The sequence below is a fragment of the Notolepis coatsorum genome, assembly GCF_963971535.1.
Source record: "Notolepis coatsorum genome assembly, chromosome: 13".
Lineage (NCBI taxonomy): Eukaryota > Metazoa > Chordata > Actinopteri > Aulopiformes > Paralepididae > Notolepis > Notolepis coatsorum.
Window position 1 is genome coordinate 111,147,957 of NC_140177.1, and position 12,128 is coordinate 111,160,084.

Below are 12,128 nucleotides of genomic sequence, written 5' to 3' on the forward strand. Positions count from 1 at the left end.
AGGAGGTGTATCATGTAGGAGGTGTATCATGTAGGAGGTGTATGTATCATGTAGGAGGTGTATGTATCATGTAGGAGGTGTATCATGTAGGAGGTGTATGTATCATGTAGGAGGTGTATGTATCATGTAGGAGGTGTATGTATCATGTAGGAGGTGTATTATGTAGGAGGTGTATGTATCATGTAGGAGGTGTATGTATCATGTAGGAGGTGTATGTATCATGTAGGAGGTGTATCATGTAGGAGGTGTATGTATCATGTAGGAGGTGTATCATGTAGGAGGTGTATGTATCATGTAGGAGGTGTATGTATCATGTAGGAGGTGTATGTATCATGTAGGAGGTGTATGTATCATGTAGGAGGTGTATCATGTAGGAGGTGTATGTATCATGTAGGAGGTGTATCATGTAGGAGGTGTATGTATCATGTAGGAGGTGTATCATGTAGGAGGTGTATGTATCATGTAGGAGGTGTATCATGTAGGAGGTGTATGTATCATGTAGGAGGTGTATCATGTAGGAGGTGTATGTATCATGTAGGAGGTGTATCATGTAGGAGGTGTATGTATCATGTAGGAGGTGTATGTATCAAGTAGGAGGTGTATGTATCATGTAGGAGGTGTATCATGTAGGAGGTGTATGTATCATGTAGGAGGTGTATGTATCATGTAGGAGGTGTATGTATCATGTAGGAGGTGTATGTATCATGTAGGAGGTGTATGTATCAAGTAGGAGGTGTATCATGTAGGAGGTGTATGTATCATGTAGGAGGTGTATGTATCATGTAGGAGGTGTATCATGTAGGAGGTGTATGTATCATGTAGGAGGTGTATGTATCATGTAGGAGGTGTATGTATCAAGTAGGAGGTGTATGTATCATGTAGGAGGTGTATGTATCATGTAGGAGGTGTATGTATCATGTAGGAGGTGTATCATGTAGGAGGTGTATGTATCATGTAGGAGGTGTATCATGTAGGAGGTGTATGTATCAAGTAGGAGGTGTATCATGTAGGAGGTGTATGTATCATGTAGGAGGTGTATCATGTAGGAGGTGTATGTATCATGTAGGAGGTGTATGTATCATGTAGGAGGTGTATCATGTAGGAGGTGTATCATGTAGGAGGTGTATGTATCAAGTAGGAGGTGTATGTATCATGTAGGAGGTGTATCATGTAGGAGGTGTATCATGTAGGAGGTGTATCATGTAGGAGGTGTATGTATCATGTAGGAGGTGTATGTATCATGTAGGAGGTGTATGTATCATGTAGGAGGTGTATCATGTAGGAGGTGTATGTATCAAGTAGGAGGTGTATGTATCATGTAGGAGGTGTATGTATCATGTAGGAGGTGTATGTATCATGTAGGAGGTGTATGTATCATGTAGGAGGTGTATCATGTAGGAGGTGTATGTATCATGTAGGAGGTGTATGTATCATGTAGGAGGTGTATGTATCATGTAGGAGGTGTATCATGTAGGAGGTGTATGTATCATGTAGGAGGTGTATGTATCATGTAGGAGGTGTATGTATCATGTAGGAGGTGTATGTATCATGTAGGAGGTGTATGTATCATGTAGGAGGTGTATGTATCATGTAGGAGGTGTATGTATCATGTAGGAGGTGTATGTATCATGTGTAGGAGGTGTATGTATCATGTAGGAGGTGTATGTATCATGTGTAGGAGGTGTATGTATTATGTAGGAGGTGTATGTATCATGTAGGAGGTGTATGTATCATGTAGGAGGTGTATCATGTAGGAGGTGTATGTATCATGTAGGAGGTGTATGTATCATGTAGGAGGTGTATCATGTAGGAGGTGTATGTATCATGTAGGAGGTGTATCATGTAGGAGGTGTATCATGTAGGAGGTGTATCATGTAGGAGGTGTATGTATCATGTAGGAGGTGTATGTATCATGTAGGAGGTGTATGTATCATGTAGGAGGTGTATCATGTGTAGAGGTGTATGTATCATGTAGGAGGTGTATGTATCATGTAGGAGGTGTATGTATCATGTAGGAGGTGTATGTATCATGTAGGAGGTGTATGTATCATGTAGGAGGTGTATGTATCAGGTAGGAGGTGTATGTATCATGTAGGAGGTGTATGTATCAGGTAGGAGGTGTATGTATCATGTAGGAGGTGTATGTATCATGTAGGAGGTGTATGTATCATGTAGGATGTGTATGTATCATGTAGGAGGTGTATCATGTGTAGAGGTGTATGTATCATGTAGGAGGTGTATGTATCATGTAGGAGGTGTATGTATCATGTAGGAGGTGTATGTATCATGTAGGAGGTGTATCATGTAGGAGGTGTATGTATCATGTAGGAGGTGTATGTATCATGTAGGAGGTGTATGTATCATGTAGGAGGTGTATGTATCATGTAGGAGGTGTATGTATCATGTAGGAGGTGTATCATGTAGGAGGTGTATGTATCATGTAGGAGGTGTATCATGTAGGAGGTGTATGTATTATGTAGGAGGTGTATGTATCATGTAGGAGGTGTATGTATCATGTAGGAGGTGTATCATGTAGGAGGTGTATGTATCAAGTAGGAGGTGTATGTATCATGTAGGAGGTGTATGTATCATGTAGGAGGTGTATGTATCATGTAGGAGGTGTATGTATCATGTAGGAGGTGTATCATGTAGGAGGTGTATGTATCATGTAGGAGGTGTATGTATCATGTAGGAGGTGTATGTATCATGTAGGAGGTGTATGTATCATGTAGGAGGTGTATGTATCATGTAGGAGGTGTATGTATCAAGTAGGAGGTGTATGTATCATGTAGGAGGTGTATCATGTAGGAGGTGTATGTATCATGTAGGAGGTGTATGTATCATGTAGGAGGTGTATGTATCATGTAGGAGGTGTATGTATCAAGTAGGAGGTGTATGTATCATGTAGGAGGTGTATCATGTAGGAGGTGTATGTATCATGTAGGAGGTGTATGTATCATGTAGGAGGTGTATGTATCATGTAGGAGGTGTATGTATCATGTAGGAGGTGTATGTATCATGTAGGAGGTGTATCATGTAGGAGGTGTATGTATCATGTAGGAGGTGTATGTATTATGTAGGAGGTGTATCATGTAGGAGGTGTATGTATCATGTAGGAGGTGTATGTATCATGTAGGAGGTGTATGTATCATGTAGGAGGTGTATGTATCATGTAGGAGGTGTATGTATCATGTAGGAGGTGTATCATGTAGGAGGTGTATGTATCATGTAGGAGGTGTATGTATTATGTGTAGAGGTGTATGTATCATGTAGGAGGTGTATGTATCATGTAGGAGGTGTATGTATCATGTAGGAGGTGTATGTATCATGTAGGAGGTGTATCATGTAGGAGGTGTATGTATCATGTAGGAGGTGTATGTATTATGTAGGAGGTGTATGTATCATGTAGGAGGTGTATCATGTAGGAGGTGTATGTATCATGTAGGAGGTGTATGTATCATGTAGGAGGTGTATGTATCAAGTAGGAGGTGTATGTATCATGTAGGAGGTGTATCATGTAGGAGGTGTATGTATCATGTAGGAGGTGTATGTATTATGTAGGAGGTGTATGTATCATGTAGGAGGTGTATGTATCAAGTAGGAGGTGTATGTATCATGTAGGAGGTGTATGTATCATGTGTAGGAGGTGTATGTATCATGTAGGAGGTGTATGTATCATGTAGGATGTGTATGTATCATGTAGGAGGTGTATGTATCATGTAGGAGGTGTATGTATCATGTAGGAGGTGTATGTATCATGTAGGAGGTGTATGTATCATGTAGGAGGTGTATCATGTAGGAGGTGTATGTATCATGTAGGAGGTGTATGTATCATGTAGGAGGTGTATGTATCATGTAGGAGGTGTATGTATCATGTAGGAGGTGTATGTATCATGTAGGAGGTGTATGTATTATGTAGGAGGTGTATGTATCATGTAGGAGGTGTATGTATCATGTAGGAGGTGTATATATCATGTAGGAGGTGTATGTATCATGTAGGAGGTGTATGTATCATGTAGGAGGTGTATGTATTATGTAGGAGGTGTATGTATCATGTAGGAGGTGTATGTATCATGTAGGAGGTGTATGTATCAAGTAGGAGGTGTATGTATCATGTAGGAGGTGTATGTATCATGTAGGAGGTGTATGTATCATGTAGGAGGTGTATGTATTATGTAGGAGGTGTATGTATTATGTAGGAGGTGTATGTATCATGTAGGAGGTGTATGTATTATGTAGGAGGTGTATGTATCATGTAGGAGGTGTATGTATCAAGTAGGAGGTGTATGTATCATGTAGGAGGTGTATGTATCATGTAGGAGGTGTATGTATCATGTAGGAGGTGTATCATGTAGGAGGTGTATGTATCATGTAGGAGGTGTATGTATTATGTAGGAGGTGTATGTATTATGTAGGAGGTGTATGTATTATGTAGGAGGTGTATGTATCATGTAGGAGGTGTATGTATCATGTAGGAGGTGTATGTATCATGTAGGAGGTGTATGTATCATGTAGGAGGTGTATGTATCATGTAGGAGGTGTATGTATTATGTAGGAGGTGTATGTATTATGTAGGAGGTGTATGTATCATGTAGGAGGTGTATGTATTATGTAGGAGGTGTATGTATCATGTAGGAGGTGTATGTATCATGTAGGAGGTGTATGTATCATGTAGGAGGTGTATGTATCATGTAGGAGGTATATGTATCATGTAGGAGGTGTATGTATCATGTAGGAGGTGTATGTATCATGTAGGAGGTGTATGTATCATGTAGGAGGTGTATGTATCATGTAGGAGGTGTACGATGGTTTGGGACATATGGGACTGTGTCACAGAGGTGATGCTGAACGGCAAACTTGCTGAATCTCATACACTGTCCCACACATAAACAATGCTTGTCTCCGTTACAACAGTGTCAAAACTCTATGGCAGCCATTTTTATAGGTTACCAAAGGAGAGATTACTGCGATAATCTAGCAAAGGGCCCCTCTCTGTATCCATTAACGTTCTGTGGAGGAGACACTCGCTAGCTAACCGATCGGGGGCAGAAAAAAGGGGTCCGTTCCACTGCTGCTCAGGAACTAGGCCATGACCTAATTAAGTGTGACACATGCGCTACTCATGTCTAAACATTGTCCCATGGTGCAAACCTCAAGAGAGGGTCCCCTGATAGGAGCGCGCGACAGCTCGGCCCCAGACTCCCCACACAGACCACTGACATTTGCTCTGCCAGTCAGACAGACTGCAGTGGGACATTAAATATGAAGGGACCGTCACATGTTTGTCTTCCAGTGAAGACACATTGAAGGTTTTTTCTTTTCTTTTAATTATTTGACTCATAATGGGTTATTCATGGGTATACATGGTTGTGTTTGTGGTGTGTGGTAATTTATCTTTTTATCTTATTTACCTACTAACCTTTGTGGTGTAATAGAGATTAATAATTGACCTTGTTAACCCGACATGATGAGACAGAAGAGAGAACGAAACGTGACTGTGACCTAAATAATTGTATCAAATTAAAGTATCAAATTTCGTTTTTTCAGCTCTTTGTACAATGTGGGTCAGTTATATTTACATTACATTTGGTCATTTAGCTGACACTTTTATCCAAAGCGACTTATAGTACAAGTTCTGTACAACAAGTCAGCAGGAAGGGTACAACTCTGGCAGCTAAGGGTCAGGGATATTGTTCGTCAAACAGTGTCAAACTTGAGTGCTACACTCTTGAGTGCATAGTAGTAAAGACATAATTATTAGCAATAGCATAGTAGGTAGTAATATAGGCACAGTAGATTACTTATAGTAAACAACAGTACAAAGGTTAAAGGGTTTCAAATTCTTTGTGTTTTAGCCCTATGTCTTACTTACCAAAGATGATGTTGATTGGTGGAGTCCTTTCGCAGCACAGTCCATACTGCAATCTACCTTGTGCGCACAGTACACAGTACATAGTCCCCACCAGACTGGTGGACAAGCTGATCAAGCTGGGTCTGAGCTCCGCCCTGAGCGCCTGGGTACTGGACTTTCTGAGTGAAAGACCCCAGGCGGTCAGGGTGGGGGGTCAGACCTCCAACACCATCACCCTGAGCATCGGGTCCCCCCAGGGCTGTGTTCTGAGCCCCCTGCTGTACTCACTCTACACACACGATTGTGTGGCCAAGTTCAGCTCCAACTCCATAGTGAAGTTTGCAGACGACACGGTGGTGGTGGGGCTGATCTCGGACAACGACGAGAAGGCCTACCGGGAGGAGGTTGAGGTACTGGAACGCTGGTGCCAGGACAACAGCCTGCTCCTGAACATTGGTAAAACCAAGGAGCTGATCGTGGATTATAGGAGAGGACAGCAGGAGACACACACACCACTGATGATAAACAGGGCTACCGTGGACAGGGTGAGCAGCTTCAAGTACCTGGGGGTCCACATCTCAGAGGATCTGACATGGTCAACACACATAGACAGAGTCGTAAGAAAGGCGAAGCAGCGCCTCTACCACCTGAGACAGTTAAGGAAGTTCAGAGTATTGGGGAAGATACTCCAGTCCTTCTACTCCGGAGCTGTAGAGAGCATCTTGACTGGAAACATCACTGCCTGGTATGGAAACAGCACGGCACAGGACAAGAAGGCCCTACAGAGAGTGGTGCGCTCAGCCGAGCGTACCACGGGTATTGCACTACCTCCCCTGCAGGTTCTATACAACAAGAGGTGCAAATCCAGAGCCTGCAGAATAATGAAAGACCCCCACCACCCCAATAACAGACTGTTCCAGCTGCTGAGCCTGCGAACCCCAGCTACTAGGACAGAGAGGCTTCGGCTCAGCTTCTTCCCCCAGGCCATCAGAGCCCTGAACAATGAACACTGCCACAGAGCACTGAACTTTCCACACACAAGCACACATGAGCACACACACGACACGCACGCTGTGCACGCTCGCACACTAGCAGCCACTTTAACATGAGCAGGCACACACTCATGCCGCACACGCCCACACTTATGGCCAAAAAGGAAAGGTCACTTTAAAAATAGCATAGCAACAGTAACAGTGTATTGCACTACCAAAGGATCTAGCATGTCCTACATGCTATGTAAATAACTATGTACAGATACCGAGATGTCCCTCCATGTTACCTGCTTGTTACCTGTTTATTGCACAATGTTTTTTTTTTATTGGATTCTAATATATGTTGTACCACTGTATTGCACATCGTTGCGGGCAAGACCACCCGCATTTCATTGTATACTTGTATGCCGTGACAAATAAAACTCTTGACTTGACTTGACTTGATTTCAGTCAGCCTCAGCCAGCTTGTACATACAGGAGTGTGGCCCCATTGACTTTACATTGGTTTGGGGCTAACTATCCGGAGCTAGTACGAGGAACAGCATGGGTGGTGCTGAGAAAGGACTCTTCCGATCAACATCATCATTGTTAAGTAGGAAATAGGGCTATGGTTCCAAACATCTGAAGTATCCCAGTTTGGATGGATGATGACAAGTCAAGCATGTTTTGATGTGATGTGGTTGATGGTTTTAAATGAATATTTTACCATACTACAGTAAAAATCTATTAAATTGGGACTGTGTCACAGAGTTTTTAGTTACCATTACGATTTTTTAAATACAGTTTAAAATTAACTGGCAGCCAGTGTAGAGAAGCTAAGATAGGGGTGATATGATCCTGTGTTTTTGATTTGGTTAAGAGCCTTGCTGCTGGACTTTACACTAGCCAAGAGTAGAGAGATTTAAAATAGTCTTCAATGGAAAGACAAGATGGATGGCGCATGGATGACCTTCTTAAGGTCGGAAATGACCCTATTTTGGCAATGGTTTTCAATAGGAGGAAACAGGGCTGCATATAACCCTCTTTACTTTATCATCAAAACAGAGTCTGGATCTAATATCACTCCCAGAGTTCTGGCAGCAGGCTTTTCATCAGCAGCAAGATAACCAAAGTTGTCCTGAATCTGGTTAATGGAATTGGATAAAAAAAATAAAAATATTGGATTTATCATTCTCAAACTGGAGAAAGGGCAAATACAGTTGGGTATCATTGGAGTACCAAAGGAAGGAAACTTAAAAATAAAAAATTGTCTGTGTGTGTCTCTCTCTCTCCCTCTCTTTCTCTCCCCCTTTTTCTCCCTCTCTCTTTCTCTCTCTCTCTTCCGTCCTCTCTTTCTTTTTCTTCCTCTCTGTATTTTTCTCTCTCTCTCCCTCTCTGTCTTTTTCTCCCTCTCTCTCTTCCTCTGACCCCCCCCCCCATGTGTCTCTCTCCTCCAGAGGGTTCTCTCCGCAGCTTGCTGGATGCTCTGACCAGCGACCGCTGCAGTCCCACCCAACACCTGGAGCAAGAGCAGGCCCTGGCCAGGCAGTTTGCAGAGATCCTCCACTTCACCCTGCGCTTTGACGAGCTGAAGGTACTGGACACACACACACACACACACACACACACACACACACACACACACACACACACACACACACACACACACACACACACACACACACACACACACACACACACACACACACACACACACACACACACACACACACACACACACACACACACACACACACACACACACACACACACACACACACACACACACACACACACACACACACACACACACACACACACACACACACACACACACACACAACTGTGTACTAGAGCAGGATTCAGGCCTGACCACCACCAAACCAACCCGTATTCCATCAGCTGTGAGCGAGGTGCTGATTTAACGTGCAGCGTGGAAACACTGAGGCTATAGACGGCAAATAATGGCCAACAGCTGCGTGTCCAGAAAATGATCAATGTTTTTCTACAGTATAAAAGAAAAGATTTATCATGAAGCATCTTGACAGGCTATTTTAAGCTCACAGACCATACAGGAGAATACTGAGAACTACTGCTTGGCAGATTCCATGGAGGTACTGTATAGCACAGCAGTGTGTGTGTTGGAGAGAGGGGGGGACGGGGCGTTCACATCAAAGAAGGGAGGGAGAGAGGGAACAGGCCTGGAGGGCAAGATGGCCTCATTAATGATCCTGCTTTGAAATGCAAGGGGTCCATGGACATTAGGGCAGGTATACCGATGCCAGATGCATACAGCCTGCACTCTAAACATCACTTCTCAAAGTCACGTCTGTTTGTGTTTCAATTATGTGGTTCTTTTGAAAACACCCATATGCACAGGGTGTTGAGGAAGGTTCAGTAGACTGGATATCACCTGGCCCTGTGCACCGCAGAGCTCTCAGCCCCTGTATTCAGAGCTCAAGGTCATTCCACCTGAGACGTAACACACTCTGGTATTCAGAGCTCAAGGTCATTCCACCTGAGACGTAACACACTCTGGTATTCAGAGCTCAAGGCCATTCCACCTGAGACGTAACACACTCTGGTATTCAGAGCTCAAGGCCATTCCACCTGAGAAGAAACCATTCCTCCCAGTAACTCTGGTATTCAGTAACACACTCTGGTATTCAGTAACACACTCTGGTATTCAGTAACACACTCTGGTATTCAGTAACACACTGTTATTCAGTAACACACTGGTATTCAGTAACACACTCTGGTATTCAGTAACACACTCTGGTATTCAGTAACACACTCTGTTATTCAGTAACACACTGGTATTCAGTAACTCACTCTGGTATTCAGTAACACACTGTTATTCAGTAACACACTGTTATTCAGTAACACACTGGTATTCAGTAACTCACTCTGGTATTCAGTAACACACTCTGGTATTCAGTAACACACGCTGGTATTCAGTAACACACTCTGGTATTCAGTAACACACTCTGGTATTCAGTAACACACTCTGGTATTCAGTAACTCACTCTCAGTAACACTCTCAGTAACACACTCTGGTATTCAGTAACTCACTCTCAGTAACACACTCTGGTATTCAGTAACACACTCTCAGTAACACACTCTGGTATTCAGTAACACACTCTCAGTAACACACTCTCAGTAACACACTCTGGTATTCAGTAACACACTCTCAGTAACACACTCTGGTATTCAGTAACTCACTCTCAGTAACACACTCTGGTATTCAGTAACACACTCAGTAACACAGTCTGGTATTCAGTAACACCGTCTGGTATTCAGTAACACTCTCAGTAACACACTCTGGTATTCAGTAACACACTCTGGTATTCAGTAACACACTCTCAGTAACACACTCTGGTATTCAGTAACACACTCTGGTATTCAGTAACACACTCTCAGTAACACACTCTGGTATTCAGTAACACACTCTCAGTAACACACTCTGGTATTCAGTAACACACTCTGGTATTCAGTAACACACTCTCAGTAACACACTCTGGTATTCAGTAACACACTCTCAGTAACACACTCTGGTATTCAGTAACACACTCTCAGTAACACACTCTGGTATTCAGTAACACACTCTCAGTAACACACTCTGGTATTCAGTAACACACTCAGTAACACAATCTGGTATTCAGTAACACACTCTCAGTAACACAATCTGGTATTCAGTAACACAGTCTGGTATTCAGTAACTCACTCTCAGTAACACACTCTGGTATTCAGTAACACACTCTCAGTAACACACTCTGGTATTCAGTAACACACTCTACGTAACACACTCTGGTATTCAGAGTTCAAGGCCATTCCACCTGAGAAGAAACCATTCCTCCCAGTAACTCTGGCATTCAGTAACACACTCTGGTATTCAGTAACACACTGGTATTCAGTAACACACTGTTATTCAGTAACACACTGGTATTCAGTAACACACTCTGGTATTCAGTAACACACTGGTATTCAGTAACACACTGTTATTCAGTAACACACTGGTATTCAGTAACACACTGTTATTCAGTAACACACTGGTATTCAGTAACACACTGTTATTCAGTAACACACTGTTATTCAGTAACACACTGGTATTCAGTAACACACTCTGGTATTCAGTAACACACTCTGGTATTCAGTAACACACTGGTATTCAGTAACACACTGTTATTCAGTAACACACTGGTATTCAGTAACACACTCTGGTATTCAGTAACACACTGGTATTCAGTAACACACTGTTATTCAGTAACACACTGGTATTCAGTAACACACTCTGGTATTCAGTAACACACTCTGTTATTCAGTAACACACTGGTATTCAGTAACTCACTCTGGTATTCAGTAACACACTGTTATTTAGTAACACACTGTTATTCAGTAACACACTGTTATTTAGTAACACACTGTTATTCAGTAACACACTGGTATTCAGTAACACACTCTGGTATTCAGTAACTCACTCTCAGCAACACTCTGGTATTCAGTAACTCACTCTCAGTAACACACTCTGGTATTCAGTAACACACTCTCAGTAACACACTCTGGTATTCAGTAACTCACTCTCAGTAACACACTCTGGTATTCAGTAACACACTCTCAGTAACACACTCTGGTATTCAGTAACACACTCTCAGTAACACACTCTCAGTAACACACTCTGGTATTCAGTAACACACTCTCAGTAACACACTCTGGTATTCAGTAACACACTCTCAGTAACACACTCTCAGTAACACACTCTGGTATTCAGTAACACACTCTCAGTAACACACTCTCAGTAACACACTCTGGTATTTTTTTTTTTTTTTTAACTTTGGCCATTCCCCTGGCTCTTTTATGTGTTTATCACATTTATACTGGTCAAGGATGACCGACAGAAACAGGCTGAAAGGGTTCAGATGGGGGGGAAGACACTCTGGGAAAGGCACGGCTGCAGTCGGGATTCGAACTCGCTAAGCCCCAGATCCGTGACGAGCACGGTTGTCCACGGCGCTGAAATAGCGCTCGCGGTACGTGGTGAGCTACTGGAGCTCCCCCACACTCTGGTATTCAGTAACACACTCTCAGTAACACACTCTGGTATTCAGTAACTCACTCTCAGTAACACACTCTGGTATTCAGTAACACACTCTCAGTAACACAGTCTGGTATTCAGTAACACACTCTGGTATTCAGTAACACACTCTGGTATTCAGTAACACACTCTCAGTAACACACTCTGGTATTCAGTAACTCACTCAGTAACACGCTCTCAGTAACACACTCTGGTATTCAGTAACACACTCTCA

General features: G+C 42.8%; 1 protein-coding gene across 2 annotated transcripts in view; it reads left to right on the forward strand.

Moving 5' to 3' along the window:
• Positions 1–12,128, forward strand: part of fam49ba (family with sequence similarity 49 member Ba) — a 157,198-nt gene that overhangs the window by 124,965 nt on the left and 20,105 nt on the right. For both annotated transcript variants that reach the window (XM_084327905.1, XM_084327906.1), the window contains exon 5: positions 8,280–8,416. In XM_084327905.1, the coding sequence (XP_084184031.1) occupies positions 8,280–8,416 (137 nt within the window). The remainder of the gene's footprint in view (positions 1–8,279; positions 8,417–12,128) is intronic.